General features: G+C 38.1%; 1 protein-coding gene across 1 annotated transcript in view; it reads right to left on the bottom strand.

Moving 5' to 3' along the window:
• LOC150086945 (uncharacterized) overlaps positions 1 to 19330 on the bottom strand; it is a 186351-nt gene that overhangs the window by 153162 nt on the left and 13859 nt on the right. Inside the window, exon 4 of the mRNA XM_090372329.1 lies at positions 5162 to 5316. Coding sequence (XP_090228455.1) covers positions 5162 to 5316 — 155 coding nt within the window. The remainder of the gene's footprint in view (positions 1 to 5161; positions 5317 to 19330) is intronic.

Below are 19330 nucleotides of genomic sequence, written 5' to 3'. Positions count from 1 at the left end.
ACAGAAAATGCCATGGCAGAAGAAGGCCATGAGAGGCAAGTCAGAAAAATGGCCTGATTTAGAGAGGGAATTGAAGATATGGATTGAAGAGCAAAGGGCAATTGGAATTCCTGTGTCCACAAAGATGGTTCAGCATGAGGCAAGAAGAACTGCTGATGAAAAAGAAGTTACTGATTTCAAAGGAGCACACAATTGCTGCTTCAGGTTCATGAAACGGAATGGACTAAGCAGGTACACGCACCAGACTTGCCCAAAGGATGCCTGAAAGCTATAAGCAGAAGGTCCTTGAATTTCATTGTTTTGTCATTCAATGTCAGAAGACACATAAGTTTCAGTTGGGACAGATTGCAAATATGGATGAAGTCCCCCTTCAATCTGATGTCCCAAGTAACAGAACTGTTGATAAGAAGGGGGTGAAAACTGTAACTGTGAAGACAAGTGGACATGAAAAGAGCCATTATACAGTTGTTCCAGCTTGTTGTTCCACATTTAAGAAGTGTGGCATTTCAAATGCCATAGATGGAACTGAGGACAACGGAACAAAACTACCTCATATGCTGATTTTCAAATGCAAAACAATGCCAAAAGAAGACATTCCTCGAGGAGTGATTGTCCACGTTCATCACAAGGGTTGGATGCATCAGGATGGGATGAAGATCTGGTTTGAGAAAGTTTGGAGCAGGAGACCAGGTGGGCTCTTAGGCAAACCTGCCCTATTGGTGCTTGATCAGTTAAGGGCACACATAACAAAAAACACAAAGAAGATTGCTGCAGAGCAAAAAACAAAACTTGCTGTCATACCTGGAGGCTTGACATCCCAGCTCCAACCACTTGATGTCAGCATTAGCAAACCCTTCAAATCTGCCACAAGAGATGAATGGAACTAATGGTGAAGTCTTCTGGAACAATCTGGAACAGCAGGAAGAGTGAAGAAACCAACTATAGGAGAAGTTTGTAACTGGGTGAAAAGATCCTGGGATAATATCAAGATTGAGATCGTTGTCAAGTCATTTAAGAAGTGTGGCATTTCAAATGCCATAGATGGAACTGAGGACGACGCAATATATGAAGACAGTGATTCGTCATCAGACACAGATGAGGACAAGATAATGGATGGGAGTTTTGACAGTGATGAGGAGTTGTATGAATTTTATGATGAATAAAACTTGATAAATATTACATAAAGTTATTGAACTTTATGCAATACATTTTTTTTCAAATTTTGGGCCCCAAAATTAAGGTGCGTCTTATACATGGGAAAATACGATATTCACTTGGTGGAGTTCAACTAAAGCCAGTACTGGAGGAAAGGGACTTGGGTGTTACGATACGGTCAGACATGAAATTTTCTGGGCATTGTAAACAGGTTGCAAGGAAGGCCCATGGTGTCCTATAGATGATCTATCGAACTTTTGCAAGTAGAGATGGCGATGTGATAATCCCATTATATAAGGCTTTTGTTAGACCACACTTGGAATACTGTGTTCAAGTATGGACTGCACCTAAAGAAAGACATAGAGCTTCTTGAAAGGGTGCAAAGATGGGTAACTCGCCTGGGGAGATCGGCAAAAGGCTTCGAATATCCACATATTCGAAGTCTTTCTATGAAGAAAGACTTCGAATATGTGGGTTGCAGAGTTTGGAAACTAGACACCTTCGAGGAGATTTGATTGAGGTGTTTAAGGCTCTGAGAGGCATCAGTGAAATGAATGAGGACGAAATTTTCAAGATTATAAATGATGCTAGAACTAGGGGACATAAATTCAAGTTACGGGGGGGAAATGTTTAGATTGGACTGCAGGAAGTTTTATTTTAACCAGTGAGTTATAAATTGCTGGAATAAGTTGCCTACATCGGTGGCAGAGGCTGACAGTTTGGAGAAATTCAAAGGTCATCTGGATAGTACCTTCAGGCGAGGGAAGCGCATAGGATGATAGGTTTAATTTCCTTTAATTTTATTAATTATTATTATTTATTTATTATTTTTTTATTATTGTTTTATTCGGGTTTTTTTTTTTTTTTTGGTTGGTGCAGCATAAGCCATGGCTTTCTTGCACCATGCGGCCATTACTAATACTAATACTAACCAGATGTGAGCCCCTGGGGTTATTTGTCACTTCATATTTGTTGAAAATAAACATAAAAAGGCACCTGGTGTGGATGGGATCTATCCAGTGATATTAAAGGAGGCAGCAAAAGAAATAAGCAAACCCTTAGCCATAATTATCAGAGCATCCTTGGGTAGTCTTGTATGACCAATTTCATTGGATACTATGATGCAGTCACAAAGGAACTGGATGCAAAGAATAATTTTGATATCATATACTTGGATCTTAGGAGGTTTTTTGATTCTGTTGCATAGGGAAGACTGCTGCACAAATTGGGGCAGTGTGGCATTGGAGGCAAATTGCTGCTATGGATAAAGGGATGGTGAAGTGGAAGAAGACAGAAAGTGGTAATCAGTGATCACTGCTCTTCATGGACTAATGTTATTAGTGGAGTCCCCCAGGGTTTGGTGTTGGGTCCATTGTTATTTTCTGTATTTATAAATGATACTGATGATGGTATATCAGGCTTAATGTCCAAGTTTGCAGACTATACAAAGGTTGGCAGGGTTGTTAATGACACTAATGACAGGTTTTTTTTTTTTTTTTTTTTTTTTTGGCCAATGCTGCATAAGCTTGCTTTCTTACATCATATGCCTCTACTAATGCTAATTGTGCAAATGTGACCCCAGTTCATAAAGGAGGATCAACGGGTGACAAGTAATTACAGACCTGTTAGTTTAACTTCTGTTCCAGGAAAATTAATGGAGGCTCTGGTTAAAGAAGCACAGGAGGATCATCTAGACAAGACTTCAGTTATAGCTCGGACACAGCATGGGTTTGTTAAGGGGAAGTCTTGTCTGACCAATTTCATTGGATACTATGATGTGGTCACAAAGGAACTGGATGCAAAGAATAATTTTGATATCATATACTTGGATCTTAGGAAAGTTTTTGATTCTGTTGCACATGGAAGACTGCTGCACAAATTGGAGCAGTGTGGCATTGGAGGCAAATTGCTGCTATGGATAAAGGGATGGTGGAGCGGGAGAAGACAGAGAGTGGTAATCAGTGATCACTGCTCTTCATGGACTAATGTTATTAGTGGAGTCCCCCAGGGTTCGGTGTTGGGTCCATTGTTGTTTTCTGTATTTATAAATGATATTGATGATGGTGTATCAGGCTTAATGTCCACGTTTGCAGACGATACGAAAGTTGGCAGGGTTGTTAATGACACTAATGAGAGTACTCTGAAAGTTGAGCAGATGGGCTGAGAGGTGGCAACTGAAATTTAACATTGACAAATGTAAAGTACTGCATATGGGTAGCAATAACCCCAGAGTAACGTAACATTGAGGGTAGTTGAGAATGAAAAGGACCTGGGGGTAATTGTGTAGGCAGATATGAAGTTTTCTGAGCAGTGCGGATGGTCTGCAATAGTAGCTCATGGTGTCTTGTCAATGATATACAGAAATTTTTCTAGCAGGGAGAAAGGTGTGCTTATCCCCTTGTATAAGGCAATAGTCAGGCCACACCTTGAGTACTGTATACAGGTCCGGAGACCACGTTTTAGGAAAGATGTAAAGCTGCTGGAACGAGTACAGAGAAGGGCAACAAGATTAGTGAATGAAACAAAGGGTTGCTCTTATGAAGAAAGGCTTAAGTTTTGCAAATTGCTTGTTTGTTTTGGGATTTATTAGGCGCATCGACAACTATGGCCATAGTGCGCAACTGCAAATTACATTGTCTGAAGACAGGGCACCTGTGAAGTGATTTTGATTTCGTAGTTGTTGGCGCATCGGCTTCTGTGGCCATATTGCACCTCCCAAGGTTTTTGCAGTACTTTGATCCAAGCCCGAGGCGGGAATCGAACCCGCAACCTTTGGGTTGCCAGGCAGGTACTGCACCTGTGAAGTGATCAGATTGTAGTGCATAAGGCCTTGAATAGTTTGAGCATGCTCAGTGCTGACGGGATTCTTCCTTTTGCTGAGATTAATTGCATCAGGGGACATAAAGTCAAACTGAGGAAAGACAGTTGTAGAATAGAACTGTCTATTCTACAACTCCAGGGTACTGTCTATCCAGGGTACTGGTGGGTACTACACTGACAGTGGTAGAGAATGAAAAGGACCTGGGAGTAATTGTGCAGGCAGATATGAAGTTCTCTTTGCAGTGCAGACAGGCTGCAAGAGTAGCTCATGGTGTCTTATCAATGATATACAGGAATTTTTCTAGAAGGGATAGGGAGATGATTATTCCCTTGTATAAGGCAATGGTCAGGCCACACCTTGAGTACTGTATATAGGTATGGAGGCCTCATTTTAGGAAGGATGTAGAGCTGTTGGAACGAGTACAGAGAAGGGCAACAAGATTAGTGAATGGAAGGAAGGGTTGCTCTTACGAAGAAAGGCTTAAGTTTGCAGATTGCAGCGTCTGGAGATTAGGCAGCTGCGAGATGATCTGATTGAGGTGTATAAAGCTTTAAATGGTTTGAGCATGCTCAATGCTGATGGGATTTTTCCTCTTGTTCAGAATAATCACCTGAGAGGGCATAAATTCAAATTGAGGAAAGACAGTTGTAGGATAGATGGGCAGAAGTTTGCCTTTAGCCAGCGGGTAGTTGATTGGTGGAACAGACTTCCATCTTTTGTTGTGGAAGTTGATAGCCTAAATAAATTTAAGGCTGAGCTGGACAGGTATTTGGAACGAACGGAGGGATGAAATGGAAGTGTTTGGCTCCTAACTAGCCTAACTTACGAGATATGGGGTTATCTCCATCTAATTAGAAAGCCTCAATTTTCATCAACTCCAATATAAATACTATAATTTATTAATAATTTTCTTATGAGCACTGTATTATTCATTCTTTCTAATTTTTTTAAGCTGTTTACAAAAAAAAAAAAAAAAAAAGGTTGAGGTTCAACTCTTTAGTGAATATACGCAGAACTTTCCAATTGTCTAGTGTAAGCCTTTTACTATTTTCAAGTAGCATGCTTATAATGTTAAAAAAAAATAAGGGCCTGTATAATTAAATTTTTTCTGAAAATGAATAATTTACTAACCAAGAATTACTATTTATTTATTATGTACATTCTAAATAAAAAGAATTTAGATACTTTTTTAATTTTTTAGCTTCTATCTCTTCGCCAGTCAAGATTTTAATTCCTCTGTAATAGGTAGTGCCACCATGTAGACACAGCTTTCCTACATATCTGGAATCCATTGGAATTCTTTGCACATGTAGATTATGAAGTACCACATACTGACCTGGCTGGGAAGTTAATTAAAAAATATATTTATAATCATAATGCAGTAATAAAATAGCAGTTCATTTAAATAGCAGTTCACCTGCCTTCTCCATTTCTTTTTTTTTTTTCATGATTATAAAAAGTTATGGTTGAAGTTATGAACAGAATATAATACAATAAAATTCAACGAAAAACACCTTATTTAACTTTCAATCCAATTAAATTTTGTCAAATGATAATCAGCACTTCTATTGACTAAAAAATTTGTTGAATAATCAGCATTTCTATTGGCTAAAATTTCAAATTAAACTTGAGCAATGATTACTAAAATGATTTGGAATCATTTGCTAGATGGCATAAAATGTTAGAATGGCAATCAATTGAAACAGTTCAATTTTACATGATCTACTGGAGTGAAGCTTGGAGGATATGAGGTGATTAATTTTAATTCAGTTTTAAGGAAACACATACACAGCATCGGTAAATGGCAGGACCGATCGACAACCATGACATTGAGACGTGGGTCAATGTCATGTCGGGTTGACCAGAAGTGCCCAGCAATGGCCGAGTGTTCTATGTCTGCTAAGCGAATGACTCTTTCGTGTTCTGAAATACGTTTGTCAAGTCTTCTGCTAGTTTCCCTGACATAGCAGCTAGTGCAGTCACGGCAAGAAATGTGGTAGATTAGTCCCTCTGTAGTAAGGTGGGAACTGGCGTTTTCACTTCAGAGATGAGAGATCGCAATTTCCTGCCTGAGAGTTGTATGCACTTTATCCCACGAGATTTCAGGACCCTAGAAACCTGATGTGAAAGGTTTGGGTAGTATGGGATAGGGGCGCTCGTGGCAGCGTCATTATCTTGAATGGTCCTGTAGGTCGCACCTATCCAGGGTACTGGTGGGATAGCCACATCTCATAAAATCTGTCTTAACCCTAGCAATTTCGGTGTGTCTCTCATCTGCAGAACTATAGTGGGTCGAGGCGCGAGTTAACAAGGCCTGCGCAGTGCTAAGAAGATGGCTGCACATGTGTGCTAACCGGTAGTTGGTAAACTGGCCAGCAAACATTGACTTGCAATAGACTGTTGTTCTCAGGCATGTGCCCTCACGTCGGACCACAGTGTCCAAATATGGTAGGATATTGCCCGACTCTAGTTCGACAGTGAATTTTATAAAAGATGACAGAGAGTTAAGGTGGGCTAAGAGTTGGTTGCCTGAATCTCTGGGAATAACTACAAACACATCATCCATGTAGCGACACCAAAAAGTAATGGGATCTGGTATACTTGTAAACACATGATCCTCTAATTCTTCCATTGCGATGTTTGCCCCGACTGAACTAACTGGTATTTAACTAACTAACTGGTATCGTATGTATTTAACATTAAACCTAGTTTAACTACAACTCGTCATTTTATTTTACTTTCCGTTCCGCTCTGTGCTACATCTCAGGTAGGCAACATCAATAGAGAATATAATTTTATTACTACTTTGCCTGCTAGACAAAAATGCTGAAAAATTTATTTATTTATTTTTAAATTAAAAAAAGTCAGTTCTGCTATAATGCACATTTTCGCAATGTGAATTTGCTTCAAAGTGATGGATATCTCGTTCCCTATCCATCATGTTGGAGTAAATTCACTCCAACATGACGGATAGGGAACAATGTGAGTATAATGCAATTTTCGCATTGGCTAAAACCCAGTACCAAGCTGAATGTAGCAACCTGCACAGCAATACATACAAGTTTATGAAGCTGAAAAAATGTCAAACGTCAAATGTGTAACAGCTATATTTCCCATTTACTGTAGTTGTATTAGTCGGAGACACACTGTTGTCATTCACTGTATTTACAAGTGAACACATGATGTTGTAGGCCAACTCATGTTTTCAGGAGCTCATATTTTTCTGTTCAAACAAATTTCATGAGGCGTGATAGTGGGAGCAGAGAAGCACATTTCTGGAGGTCACTACCATAAAACAATAAAAACAATTTGCAGTACCTGGTTTATTGGGCTTTACAGTTAGTGCAATCTAATTATAAATGGTAGTAAACTCCATCTTACTGCATTTGAAATAGCTGGAATTCTATGGGTTTTTAGATTATTACAAAATGTTTCCCTTCCATGAAAACTTCAATCATAAAAAAAACATAAATAAATTTTCAGAATCTTCTCTTCATTCCTATTTTATAAGCTTCGTACTCATCTCACTTGTGCGTCCTGTGTTCGTTGTTATTGATTGCTTACCTTTTTTACTGTTTTAAATTTTACAATCCAAAAAAAGAAAATGTCAGTAAACAGAAATATCAATCAAGCAAACTTCATATTTTGTCAAGGTAAAGTGATATATTTACTGTAATATTTATTTATTTATTAGAAATTTAAGATGTTTAAACCTGTGTTAGCAATATTATTGGGTTTCTAATTTTTTTTGAGTGCTCTTCCCCATCCCTATTTTTTCCATAAGTCCTGTTGTTTTTAATGGCTGAAATACCATAACACGGAGATTTTTAGGAACACATGTACCGCATTATAGCAGAACTGACTGTAATGGCTATTTTTGAAAATACTGTCATTTGTTTATATTATCAGTCAGAGTATTCCCCCGCTAGGGGACGATAGCAATATGGTTGTTATATGTTGTGCTCCATAAATTTTTCTTAATTTGTGTAATTAAAATTGCTGTATTTATAAATTCAATTCTGGATGCTCTCTTCTTACCTGATGATCCCCTTTTAGATTTGCCCTGTCAAAAAGATATTCGATTACTCAATCTTAATTACTTTACTTCCTTGGTTGCTGTTCTTTTTACCCCTGTTGAATCATCTTCTGCCATTGCCATGATTAAACCTAATTGGTATCCTGGTGAAGATCTTATTGAAGGGGAGTTCTGGATAAAACTTCATTCTTGCTGTCCAAATGTTCTTCTAAATTTATATAAAAAATGTCTACAATGGTCTGTTTTCCCAAATTCCTGGAAATCTGCCATCTTAAAAATTCTGTTGAAACCTGGTAAACCTCCTAATCTGGAAACCTGGAAACCTCCTAATCTTCCCTGGGCTTACAGACCAATTGCTTTGTTATCTAATTTTGGTAATGTCCTAGAATGTTTGATCTCATATAGAATCCTGGCTTTGCTTCAGGATGCAGACAGCTATTCTAGTAACCATTATGGTTTTTGTTCTGAGGTTAGTGCTGAAGATGCCCTTGTTACTCTTCTGAATTTCATTAATGAATCATCTTCTAAATATGTCTTGGCAATTTTTATCAACTTTGAGGGTGCACTATATGGCTTTGACTCTCTTTGGCGGGAGATGTCAAACATCTTGGAACTCTAAACTGCCCTGATAACCTATACAATCTTACTAGGAATTATTTTTCAGATAGATCTGTTAAGGTTACATCAAATTTTTATGCAGTTTCTCAGAAATTCTTATGTGGATCTCTGCAAGGGTCTATTCTTAGACCCTTGTTTTGGATTCTTGTTCTCAACCCCAGGGGCCCACATCTGGTGGTATGGGCTTGGCACACCCAGGGTCCTGAGCTGGATATCATTATTCTTTTTTTCCTTGGCGATTCCCTTCTACTTCTGACTCTCTGACTCTCTCTCTCTCTCTCTCTCTCTCTCTCTCTCTCTCTCTCTCTCTCTCTCTCTCTCAGGGTAACTCGGAAATTGTTTTGTTTATGCTGGTGCAGCATAAGCCTCAGGCTTCATTGCACTATATGGCTAGTAGTAGTAATAATAATAAGCCAATGGTTGCTAAAGGTTCTCCCAAATTATTCATCGGTTACATACAGGGAAAATTTAGTTCTTTTTTATGGATATTCTCGTCATTCATTAGAATGAAAATGCGAATTCTGTTCTTCAACAACTTTCTGATTGGTCAACACTTAACAAACTTACTATTTCTCACAGTAAAACTCTTATGATGGCTCTTCAAAGGCACCCCTTCACCAACTCATCCTCCTCTCATAAAAATTAATGGTAAATCTCTCCCTTTTGTAACTACTACAAAATTCCTTGGATTACTGCTTGATAATTGCCTTATCTTTCTTCCCCATCTGAATCGTGTCTGACAAAGTGAGAAAATTTTTCTTTCAAATTGTTCGCATTTCCTGTCAGGATTGAGGTCTGAATCTTAATATTTTGCATAAACTATGCAAAGATGTTGTTTTACCAATTACTACTTATACTGCTGCAGCCTGGTTTAGACACATTAAATTGCTAGAGTTCAGTTCAAACTTGGTTCTATCCAGTACAGCTTCCTCCTAGTACCAGTCAGTTCTAGTACCAGTTAGGGTGCACGAACTGTCTGTGTCCTACAAGTTCTATCTGGTTCATTACCTTTAGACTTATATTTAATTTACTGTGGACTTTCTTACTTCAATTGTAAAGGTCTTCCTGCAGAATTCAATGGAATTCAAATTGACGTGTCCTCCAGTCCTAAACAAAAAAAAAAAAAAAAACAACAAATTTTAAAAGTTCTTCGTGACTGTTGGCAACTTTGCTGGTCTGGTTCCTGAAAAGGTTTAATCACAAAATTTTTTTATGCCAGAAGTTACATTTGTTAATAAAAACACTTGTAAATGGTTAAGAGCAGCATGTTTCTCTAGCTTTCTTTTAACAGGGCATGGTCTCTTAAAATTTGACTATTTCCATCTTTCTAACTCTGAACTTTTTTCATTGTTTGCATAACCTGTGGCATACATTCCAAAGTTGACCTAGTGGATAATCCTAGCTCACCTAGAGATTTTTTTCTTTGTCACTCTTGTACCAAGTGTACTGATCTAAAGTTAAAATTTAGTGCATTGCTAGAACAATTTGAGTCAATGAAAAAACAGGTGCTTGCCCTCAAGAACAATGTAACTGGGAGCTTGTCAGGGACTCGAGACTCTAGTAACCTACCAAGTGATGCACAACTGATTCTGGCCACAGAAGAGAATAACCAAGTGCAAACTGCTCTGGTTCAAAAGGATTTAGTTCTATTAGGAAACTTCGTTGTCAGGGAAATGAGAAATATATATATATATATATATACACAGCAGACTCTCGATTTACTGGGATCAGATTCAAGACTCCAAATTAAAAAAAAAAAAAAAAAAATCAACCAGAAATCTTATATAAAATTCAAGTAATAAATATAAAGGTATAAACAGATGTTTTTAAAGTCGTAAATAAGCGACAAGAAGTGGCATTATAAGTCTGAGATTATAGTGCCTATTATCCCACTGTCTTCACACGTGTTGCTTAAAAAAACAAAAACAGACCAAATGTTTTGTTTGTTTTAACGTGTCGCGCCGATTGTTGTGTTTCGTCACACCGCAAAAGGACAAATTTTGTTTCATTATTTATGTGAGGGATATTGGAATTTTTTTTTATAGTAACCATATATATTTTTTTTTTGTTTAGAAATCGTGAAAATGGGCAAATGCAAGAGAATTAAAAAAAACTTGAAATTATTGAAAAGTTTGAAAACTGTGCATCTGTTAAATCTCTAATTTATTTATTTGTTATTTGGTTTTTTTTAAGGAGCATTAGCAACTAAGGCCATATTGCTCCGGGATATGCGGTGGTCATTCCCTGACATTTGGTGGTGACGGGCTCGAACCCCGGTCTAATCAAGAAGCGTGTGCTACGCACTGCTGCTCCTTCCCACCTGGCCACGGAGGTGCCTAAATCTCTAATGAACCATTATAATGTTGGTAATCAAACCATATGAGTCATTTTAAAAAATAAAGAGAAGCTATTCGATTTAAAATCGACATCGTAAAAAATAAAGGGAAGCATCATATTGGACATGCGGGGAGTTGAGCTACCAGGTGTAATAACCATGGAAGAACAGGGAGAACCTGTAAGTAATTAATCAATTTACTGAAATAAAAATAAAATTTAATTAATAAGGGCATAATTATTGTAAGAACCTAAATCTGTGGGTCCTAGGACTTAAACTATTTCTTCAAAGGGGTCAGCAGTGAAAATCGTAGGAGCCACAACAATAGGCTAGGTCTCTGTTTCTGTTATGATGTACACGTAAACGGTATACATCACAGTTGACCTGACAGAGACCAGAAGGAAGAATAAAAGAATAAATAAACTATAAAAAAATCCTGTGGAAAGAGAAGATCGAATTGTAAACTCAAAAAATCTAAGAGATGGGGCAAAAACAAGAAAACTTACTGTCTGTATGGACCGAAAGACGTTGAAAGTAAACGGTGATTGAAGGAGAGAGCTGAGTGTTCACGTGTGGTGTATATATGTGTCAGCTGAAGTAGACCCACGTGTGAGGCGGGCAAGGTGTGAAATTAATATATATATATATATATATATATATATATATATATATATATATATATATATCCAATAATTCAAAATAAAACAAAATAAAACATAAGCCAGTAGTATGGCAAAAACTATAGAGCGAAAATTGACATAAAAATAATGTAGAATAAAATAAACCAACAGGGAAGGGAAAGTAAAAGGTAATGAGACATAAACAGTAGCCGAAAGTCCCCTATATAATTTAGCACTTTAAATCCAATTAATAAAACCGATATAAAATTTAAAATAATGCCAATTATAAGATAATTTAGCGGTACCCCCCCCCCCCCAGTAAGGTACCAGTTCCAAAAAATGTGAAATATCACCAAAAAAAGGGGTTAAAAGAACTACTAAGAGAAAACAAAAATCAAAATAAAAATAATAGAAATACAGACTGACCATTATGCCCCATATTGAGAGAGAACCACGAGGCCAATAATGGTCATGGAATCGCCGCATTTCAATCACTATACAAATCGTCCCAAAGGCGAAAAGATCGAAGAACCAAACCACCCATTCTTCCTCCGATCGATCCACAAATGCAGAGGATTTGCACGGCGGTGGTCCTTATGCAGTGAGAAATAAATTATAGAACAGACAGCACTCTAGAGCAGAGCCACACTACTGACATAATGTAAGCTTAGCCAGCTTATATAAAAGGAAAAGGCACAGGCACTGCTAAATAAGCAGTGCCTGTGCCGCCATCTATTCTCCTTTTCCTTTTAGAGTGCTGTCTGTTCTATAATTTATTTCTCACTGCATAAGGACCATCGCTGTGCAAATCCTCTGCATTTGTGGATCGATCGGAGGAAGAATGGGTGGTTTGGTTCTTCGATCTTTTCGCCTTTGTGACGATTTGTATAGTGATTGAAATGCGGTAATTCCATGACCATTATTGGCCTCGTGGTCCTCTCTTGATATGGGGCATAATGGTCAGTCTATTATTTCTATTATTTTTATTTTTGTTTTCTCTTAGTAGTTCTTTTAACCCCTTTTTTTGGTGATATTTCACATTTTTCGGAACCGGTTACTGGGGGTGCCGCTAAATTATCTTATAATTGGCATTATTTTAAATTTTATATCAGTTTTATTAATTGGATTTAAAGTGCTAAATTATATAGAGAACTTTCGACTACTGTTTATGTCTTATTACCTTTACTTTCCCTCCCCTGTTGGTTTATTTTATTCTACGTTATTTTTATGTCAATTTTCGCTCTACAGTTTTTGACATACTACTGGCTTATGTTTTATATTATTTTATTTTGTTTTATTTTGAATTATCGGATATATCTGGGCATCATGTGCATTTAGCTGCCTCTAATGATAGCTTAATATTTATTTAGTTATTTTTTCTTATTTTATGTTATTATATCCTAATTCTTAACTTTTAAGTCATTATTTAAATAAATATAATATTTTTAATAAATATAATGATGGAAGTGTAAATTACACAGAATGCCCACAAAGCTGAAAGGAAAAGAATAGAAATGAGTTATTAAAAAGTGACCTGTAATATAAAAAATGAAAGTAATGGTAGCAAGCATCAGATAAGGGTGGGTAAATTTGGCTATAGATCAAAAAAAGGGAACAAAGCAAATATATCTGATATCAGCAAAATAAAAGTTGATACATGATGAGGTATTTCATCAGGGGATTACACCTGATCATGCATCAAAGGACTGCGTTTCTATACTAAATATTTGTGTACATCTGCATCCTTTGCTGTTGCTTTGCGCGCTTTGGTGTATTTGTCATATCCGATTTATTTATTTTTAACTCTGCACCTTTCCTGTTTTAACTTACTCTTATTACATCTGATATCAATTTAAGTTTTAGCTATATGCTGCTTTACACGATGCTATCCTTAAAATACAGGCACTTCTGTTTCATATTTCTGATTGCTCTGTTAGTTACACATTCTGCTATTTTTCTAAATATCTCTATTCACTTACCATTTTTAACTATAGAGGTCTCTATTTGTTCTTTTCTTTTGTCTCGACCATGTGTGTTCGCGCTGTCATTTCCAAGACTTTTTTCCTCTATTTTTCAGGTATTAATTTGTCTTTAGGTTTTCGCTTTATGTGACTTTCTCGGCTGTTACTAATTCTTTTCTTTTCCTTTTTATTTTTAATCTAGCTTGATTTTCTTTATAATTGCTGCATTGGGACTACCTTGTCTGTGAGAGTTTTACTGCTTTCCTAGTTCAATTCTATTTATTTATTTTTTAAAAATTTTTTTCTTCCATGACAAGTATAGAAATGCAGTCTTTTGATGCATGATCAGGTGTAGTCCCTCATGAAATACCTGATCATGTATCAACTTTTATTTTGCTGATACCAGATTTATTTGCATATTTGCTTTGTTCCCCCTTTTTTGATCTATAGTCAAATTTACCAATCCTTATCTGATGCTAGCTACCATTATTTTTATTTTTTACATTACAGGACACTTTTTAATAACTCATTTCTATTCTTTTCCTTTCAGCTTTGGACATTCTGTGTAACTTACACTTCCATCATTATATTTATATTTATTAAAAATATTATATATGTATACATTTACATCCTTTGCTGCTGCTTTGCGCAATTTGGTGTATTTGCTATATACAAATTATTTATTTTTATCTCCTCACCTTTCCTGGTTTTAACTCACTATTATTATCTTAATATATCTTATACACACCAGTGTTCAAAGAAAGTGCATCACCCCTTAAAATTGTAATTGTCGTCCAAATAACGTAAGTATATGGCAATATTTCTTACAGATTGCATCAGATAAGATTGACACGCATAGGTGATGATGTAATATTGCATCAGCTGTTACTTTCAGCTATATAAGCACCCTCTGCAAGAGTTGCAGTCATTCCATGCTTGTGTTAGGATGGCGAGTTACGTGCAGTTGACACCACGAAGAAAGAGTGCCATTGTCGCTTTACATGAGGAAGGATTTTCTTCCCGTCATATTGTTTATAGAGTGTCTTGTAATCAGTCAACAGTGAGTAGATTTCTTTCCAAACTCAAGAATACTGGTTCTGCTGATAGGAAAAAACGAACCAGACACAAATGAGTCTCTATGCCAAAACAGAACCACGTTTTGAAACGCTTATGCCTTAAAAACCATAGAGCTTCTTTGTCTGAGCTGAAAAGAGAATGGGAAGACATACAGGAGTGGTAGCAAGTGCAGTAACAGTCAGAAGACGCCTCTTCAAAAATGGACTTTTTAGCCCATCATCCTAAGAAGAAGCCCCTCCTCACACAAAAAATGAAAAAGGCCCGATTAATTTGGTGTAGGGAGCATGTCAAATGGACCCCCGAGCAGTGGAAGTCAGTTATTTTCTCGGATGAGGAGAAATTCAACCTACATGGCCCTGATGGGAGACAAACGATTTGCAGTAGACGTGGTGAAGAATACCATCCAGACTGTATAGTGTCTACAGTGAAATTCCCTACCAGCCAAATGATATAGGGGTGCATTTCGTATCGCGCAGTAGGTCACGTGCAGTTTATAAAAGGTTCCATAAATGCTTGTTTGTTTGTTTATTTGGTTTTTAGGAGCATTAGCAACTAAGGCCATATTGCACCGGGAATATGCGGTGGTCATTCCCTGACCTTTCCGCATCCTCCATAAATGCCAATGGATACCTTGCTGCCAACCATTAGAGACTATTTCAACCTGCTAAGTAACTGCATCTTTCAGGATGACTCTGCTCCTTGTCATCGGGCGAAAAGTGTAAGTAGGCATTTCTGCATTAAACGTTCGACAGTAATGTTTGCTAACATTAGTTGCAGGTGAAAAAATGGTTGGAAGAATGGTCCATTACAACTGTTAGCTGGCCAGGAAACAGCCCAGACCTGAATCCTATAGAGAACTGTTGGCATCGTGTGGAATCTGCAGTTGCCAGAAAGAAACCAAAGACCCTTCATGAAGTGAACTTCAGGAAGCCATAATTCATGTTTGGAACCAAGAACAATCAGTTGAATATCTTCAGAAATTGATCTTATCAATGACTCAACGGTGTGTGCTGTCAACAGGGCCAGACGCAGTTCAACTAAATATTAGTTTGCACCTGGTGAACTTTTCATTTTGTTTTCCATTTAAAATGATAAACTGAAGCAAAGTGATGGCTTCCGATAAAGTTTCAGCCATAATTGTTGTGTTTACCAAAACTGTTGTATAAAGGTTGCAGATGCTCCTTTTGGAATATTTTGAGAGCACCTGTCAAATATGACTTAGCTTTGCATTAACTATTAATAAATATCTTTTGTTTATATTTCTATTTGTGCTGCTCTCAAACAGCACAAATAGATGCTAGTCGTTAAAGTAACATACCATCACGAAAAAGGGTTAGAAATGTGAAATTCCTAAGTGATGCACTTTCTTTGGACACCAGTGTGTGTGTGTGTGTGTGTGTGTGTGTGTGTGTGTGTGTGTGTGTATACAGGGTGTCTCAAAAATATTGGTACAAACGTTTAGGGGAGGTGGTTTGTTTGTTTGTTATTTGGATTTTAGGAGCATTAGCAACTAAGGCCATATTGCTCCGGGATATGCGGTGGTTATTCCCTGCCCTTTCCGCATCCTCCATATTTGGTGGTGATGGGCTCAAACCCCGAGTCTAATCCAGAAGCGTGTGCTACGCACGGCTGCTCCTTCCCACCTGGCTACGGAGGCGCCCGTAGGGGAGGTGCATAGCATCTAAAGGAATGTGAATCGCATAGGAACCCATAACTGGAAACGTCACCGTAAATCGGTACACACGCTGTTCATCAGTTCGCAAGAGGGAAAATTTCTGGTTTACTCATTCAAGCAGTATTTGCTGCACGAAGAACATGCATCGATATACGAACTGTGAGCTGGCAGACATGCACCTAGTGTATGGATTAGCAGAGGGCAATGGACGAGCCGCTCAACGAATTTATGGAGAGCACTTCCCAGACAGACATGTACCGGACCACCATTTGTTTGCACGAGCATCAAAATTTGTGCGATTATGGGTCATTTAGAGGTAACAGGAGTAGTGTGGGCAGACCACACTCGACTCAAACTCCCACCATGGAAGAAAGTGTGTTGGATGCCGTCCAGAATAATCCTACTACCAGCAGCACACATGCCGTTGACTCTGCCTTAGGAGTGTCTCGTTGCAGTGTACAGCGTGCCTGGCACGACAATTCCTCACACCCCTTTCATCTCCAAAAGGTTCAGTTACTTCTTCCCCAAGATCATCCTGCACTTTTGCAGGATGATCGCACTGTGTGGCTTTTGCTGAGTGGTTTCTCCAAGAAAGTGTTCAAGACTTGAATTTTCTAGCCTATGTTTTGTTCACGGATGACTTATTTCACTCGGGAAGGCTTATTCAATCAGCACGATGCTCATGTGTGGGCTCACGACAACCCACATGGTGTGCGCCCCCATGCGCCACAACATCGCTTCGCAATAAATGTGTGGGCAGGTATGGTCGGTGACTGCTTAGTCGGCCCATACCTGTTACCATCCAGCATGAAATCCGCTAAATATCGGATCTTTCTTGAACAAGTTCTGCCACAGTTACTTGACGATGTTCCAGCAAATGTGAGACGCAACATTTGGTTTCAACATGACGGGGCACCTGCCCATCATGGAAGGTGTGTTCGTGACCATTTGAACAGGCGTTTTGGGTGTCGATGGATTGGCCGTGGTGGACCCGTTGCCTGGTCCCCACGCTCACCTGATTTATCGAGCCTTTTTCTTTCTGTGGGGGACCCTGAAATCTATCGTGTATGAATCGCCTGTGGAGATGGAAATGGATCTCGTGGTGAGACTCGTCTGCGCTGCTGCTACTGTCAAAGAAACTCCAGGTGTGTTCGACTGTATCTGCCAATCCATGCTGCATTGGTGTCATGCATGCATCGCCTCTCATGGTGGAACCTTCGAGCATCTGTTGTAACCTCATGAAATGCATCCATCTTGTACTCCATTGTTAATATTATGTCAAATAAATGTTTGCCACTAATTACTGTCTTGTGTCATTTCTGCTTCTTGTGCCTCTGCTACTACTTTCCAGTGATGTTTCCGGTTATGGGTTCCTATGCGATTCACATTCCTTTAGATGTTACCTACCTCCCCTAAACATTTGTACCAATATTTTTCAGACACTCTGTGTGTGTGTGTATATATATACACACACACACACACACACACATATATATATATATATATATATATATAAAGAGAGAGAGAGAGAGAGAGAGAGAGCTCTACGGATACTTCCTCAAGATGAAAAAAGCAATTATAAAAGTTGCTAAGGGAGTTTTTTAAAAATGTCCAAGAAACTTTCGGTATACCATGAAACAGATTTTTGGATAAGTGTTTGGGATTGAGTTTTGAGTATTGTATTATAAAAAGATCACAGAAAAATCATAAAATAAAGACATAATAAAAATCATTATTACTCTCTCTCTTTAGCAGTCCTCGTAGATGCACAAATGGAGCAACCTAAATATGGCATCAGTGTACACAGAGCAGCAATTGGAAAACGAGGCATGTTTTGAGATGAGTGCTGGTGCTGCCATCTACTAGTAGTAAACATGAAATGAAAGACTGTTCCTCAAGCACCGCAGTCATGGTCAGAGGAAACTGCTGCCATTTCAGAATGTAGTGTGAACTGAATTGCACGTCTCTCCTGTGTCTGTGTTGTGGAGGGCAATGGAACAAAGAGCAAACATCAAGTTTTGAGTTCAAGTGGGCAAAAGTGCCACAGAAATGTTTCAAATGATGAAGCAGGTGCATGGAGAGAATTGTCTGTCTTGTGCACGTGTTCAAGTCACATAAACATTTCACCCATGGAAAGAATCATTGGAAGACTATGAACATCCAAGGCCAGCAAAAATAGTTCAAGTGCCAGACTTGATGAAAAGGTGTGGGAAATCATTACCAATGTGTAATACTCCAAATGATTTCAGAAATTAGGTGCATTAATAAGGAAACAATTCAACAAATAATAACCTGAGATTTGAAGAAAATGAAGGCCTGTGTGCGGTTTGTTTCAAATTCGTTAAAAGACATTCAATGACAGGCACTAGTTGAACACTGCAGAGAACTCAATGAGGCAACTGAAAGCAAACCCAACTTCCTGAATTTGATCTTTATGGGGTGGCAAGACATGGATGGTGTTTTCAGTACAACTCCACTGTGAAGCGACAATGAAGTCTCTCACTGTTCAAGAGTTTTTTTTTGCCAGCAAAAAAGTCCATGTACTGTCACACCCACCATATTCACCAGACTTAGCTCCATGCGACTTCTTTTTGTTCCCAAAACTCACATTACTGAAAGGCTCCTATTTTGATGACATTGATACCAATCAAAGAACTGTGACAAGAAAATTGAACAGTAATAGTAGTTGCCATATAGCGCAAGGAAGCCACAGGCTTTTGCTGCACTGGCAAAAAAAAAACCAAAAAAAACAAAAAAAAAAAAAACAAGTAGATAAGAAAATGCAAATTATATGCTTCCCTCCTCTCTAGCTGAACTTTGAATTTATTCAAACTGTCAGCTTCAACTACCTGGAAGGGCAAATTGTTCCAGCAATCAACGACTCACTAGCTAAAAGAAAACTTCCTATACTCTAATTTAAAATTCAACTCCTGAAATTCCAATTTATGACCCCCTAGTTCTGGAACTTTTTACAACCATGATTGTTTGTTTTTTGGTTTTTTAGGAGCATTAGCAACTAAGGCCATATTGCT

Source organism: Mastigoproctus giganteus, chromosome 4 (assembly GCF_048544385.1).
Source record: "Mastigoproctus giganteus isolate SK-2022 chromosome 4, ASM4854438v1, whole genome shotgun sequence".
Taxonomy (NCBI): domain Eukaryota; kingdom Metazoa; phylum Arthropoda; class Arachnida; order Uropygi; family Thelyphonidae; genus Mastigoproctus; species Mastigoproctus giganteus.
The sequence above is the reverse complement of the archived record's forward strand: the minus strand, read 5'-3'. Positions and strand labels throughout refer to the sequence as shown.